Raw genomic sequence first — 3,189 nt, 5'->3', positions numbered from 1 at the left:
TGGTATTGGTAATGCTAGCACAGGTGCGCTGACGAGTCTCTTCTTTAACGTTTGGAAGCTTTCCTCGCATTCTTTGGTCCAGATAAACTTCGCGCCTTTCCGAGTTAATTTCGTTAATGGATTTGCTAATCGAGCGAAGTTTTCCACGAACCTTCTATAATAGCCGGCAAGTCCCAAGAAACTCTGAATTTCTGTTGCTGTCGTGGGTCTTTGCCATTCTTCAACGGCTTTAGTCTTCGTTGGATCCACAGAAATTCCTTCTCGGGTGACTGTGTGACCCAAGAACGCCACTTGCTGCAACCAGAATTCACATTTACTAAATTTGGCATACAGCTTCTTCTGTCGAAGTGTTTGTAAAACAATCTTCAGATGTTCCTCATGTTCTTCGCGACTTTTAGAATAGACAAGAATGTCGTCGATAAACACCACGACAAACTTGTCAAGATAGTCGTGAAATACTCTATTCATTAGATCCATGAATACGGCTGGGGCATTCTTTAGTCCGAATGGCATGACAATGAACTCATAATGTCCGTATCGCGTGCGGAACGCCGTCTTTGGAACATCTTCCTTCTTTACTTTCAGTTGGTGGTAACCAGATCTGAGATCGATCTTGGAGAAGTACATGGCACCTTGAAGTTGGTCGAACAAGTCGTCGATTCTGGGCAACGGGTACTTGTTCTTTATTGTGACATTGTTCAGTTCTCGATAATCAATGCACAACCTCATTGATCCATCCTTCTTCTTTACGAACAGGACGGGAGCTCCCCAGGGTGATACACTGGGCCGGATGAATCCTTTGTCTAATAGTTCTTGCAGTTGCTTCTTTAGTTCCTCCAATTCTATCGGCGCCATTCGATACGGTCTTTTGGATATTGGATTTGCTCCCGATACTAGCTCGATAGAGAACTCCAGTTCTCGATTCGGTGGGGCTCATGGTAGATCGTCAGGGAATACATCCACGTACTTTTGCACAATAGGCACGTCCTCTAATTTCATCTTCTTTTTACTCGTGTCCACAACTTGAACTTGAGCGAGATATCTTTCACAGCCCTGTTTTAATAATCGTCTTGCCTGCAACGATGATATTAGTGCTGGAGTTTTGTTTCTGTCAAGGCTTTTATATACAAGTTGGGGTTGATCAGGAATAGTAAACCTGACTTCTTTCCTGTAACAGTCTATGTTGGCATGGTTTAAAGTCAACCAATCCATTCCTAATATAACATCGAATTCTAAAATAGGTAAGGAGATAAGATCTACCGATAAGTTTCTACCACAAATATCAACAGAGCATGCTCGATAAACTCCTGATGTAACTAGAGAATTTCCACCAGGCGTTTTAACAGAAAGTTCAAGATCTAACTTCTGAAGTGGTATGCTCAAATGCTTGGCAAACTTTGGTGAAACGAAAGAATGCGTAGAGCCAGAATCAAATAATATATGTGCATTCTTCGAACTTACAGACAAAGTACCTGTCACTACATCATTCGTCGCCTCCACTTCAACAGTTGTGATAGCAAAAGTACGGGCCTGTCCCCTTGGCTGTTGTTGTTGTTGTTGACCTCCTCCTACTGCTCTAGGCTTGGTGCATTGATTTGAATAGTGTCCCATTTCGTTACAATTGAAACACTTGATATCTGGGTGAGCATTCAGAGTCTGCTTGAGGGTTGGCTGACTGTTCCGAGTCAAAGTTGGATTTTGTTCCCGTTTTGGGACCGTCTTGCAGTCCTTTGCCACATGTCCTTCCATTCCGCATTGGAAGCATTTTCGTGTCCCCACGTAACAGACACCTCCATGTCTCTTTCCACATTTGAGCAATGTTGCTGATCTCCTGCTTCCTTGACATTAGGCCTCTTTGTTCCAGATCCTCCTGGTTGGCTTTCATTCGTTCTCTTTACGCCGGTCAACTTGTTTTTGGACTGCTGAAAGTCCAAATGTTCAATTTCCACTTTCAAAGCACATCTCACCACGGCTTCGTAGCTTTGAAAATCTAAAGTTGCTAATGCTCGCCTGACACTAGGTTTTAATCCGTATTGGAATTTGTCCACCTTACTTTGAACGTCAGTCACTAGGTGGGTTGCATATCGAGCCAGTCTTGTGAATTTTGCTTCATATTGGGAGACTGTCTCTCCCTCTTCTTACTTTAATGAAATAAATTCTCTCACTAGCTGAGCTTTTAGTGGTTGTGGAAAGTATTTTTTGAGGAAGATTCTTTTGAATTCATTCCAACACATTGCGTTCATTTCTTCTTCGGTTTTTGTATTTCGGACTAAATTCCACCACTGATCCGCGTCACCGTCCAATCTATACGTCGCCAATCTCACACGTTGTTGGCTGGTGCAGTCAATCACCGAAAAGATCTTTTCGATGGAGTGAATCCATCTTTCAGCTTCTAAGGGATCTGTAGTTCCCGAGAAGGCAGCAGGATGTTGCCTTATAAACTGTTCCAGTATAGCTCCTTCGTTTTGAAGTGGAGCAGATGGGCTGTTGGTTCATGTTTGCTGTCATTGCTTGGGCTAGCTGTGCCAATGCAGTGGCAATGGCATCATTTCCTGCGTTGTTGTTTCTAGCGTTGGCTGTAGGTTGTTCGTTTCTTGCTTGCCTTTCTCTGCGTGGCTTGCCACGTCCCCTCCTTGCCTTAGCCTCGATTGCAAAAATCTGTTCCTGATTCTTCGCCATCTTCATATCATAGTATCACATTAGTAATCTAAATTATAACTCATATTTAAAAGCATTTATATACAGAAGTATCACAGAAGTCATAAATAGCACATAAGTTCTATATTAACCAACGACTAGCGGTATAGTTAACATATTCTAACTTAACATTTAGATAGGGTAAATTCTAATCCTATCTTTTTGAATCCTAATTTTCAAAACCGACTAAACTTCGCTCTGATACCAAATGTAACGCCCCGGATTTTTGTTTTGTTTGGAAATACCAACTCGGTGCGTAGAAGAATATTACATCATCTTTCTCAAAAACTTTCATTATTCCCAAGATCTCAAATACAACAACTACGTTTAGAGGGTTTACAGAAATTAGGTCTAACTTATTACATCTTAATTCAAGACATAGTTGATACATATCTAAAATATATTTGTCATTTAGAACAGTTCTGCATTCAACTCTAGCATTCCTCATCTTTCATCTATACTTCACCTGGGGGTTGGAACAATAAAACAAGA

At 41.5% G+C, this 3,189-nt stretch overlaps 1 protein-coding gene across 1 annotated transcript; it reads right to left on the bottom strand.

Moving 5' to 3' along the window:
• Positions 1-933: 933 nt before the first annotated feature.
• On the bottom strand, positions 934-1,611 carry LOC143879084 (uncharacterized). Its single transcript, XM_077381274.1, has one exon. It carries the CDS (start codon positions 1,609-1,611, stop codon positions 934-936), a length of 678 nt encoding a protein of 225 aa, XP_077237389.1.
• Positions 1,612-3,189: the final 1,578 nt, after the last annotated feature.

Source organism: Tasmannia lanceolata, unplaced genomic scaffold (genome assembly GCF_043159265.1).
Source record: "Tasmannia lanceolata isolate RefF3 unplaced genomic scaffold, GAP_Taslan_0.1 ptg000006l, whole genome shotgun sequence".
Taxonomy (NCBI): Eukaryota; Viridiplantae; Streptophyta; class Magnoliopsida; order Canellales; family Winteraceae; genus Tasmannia; species Tasmannia lanceolata.
Note: the sequence above shows the minus strand (reverse complement) of the source record. Positions and strands in the feature narration are given on the sequence as shown.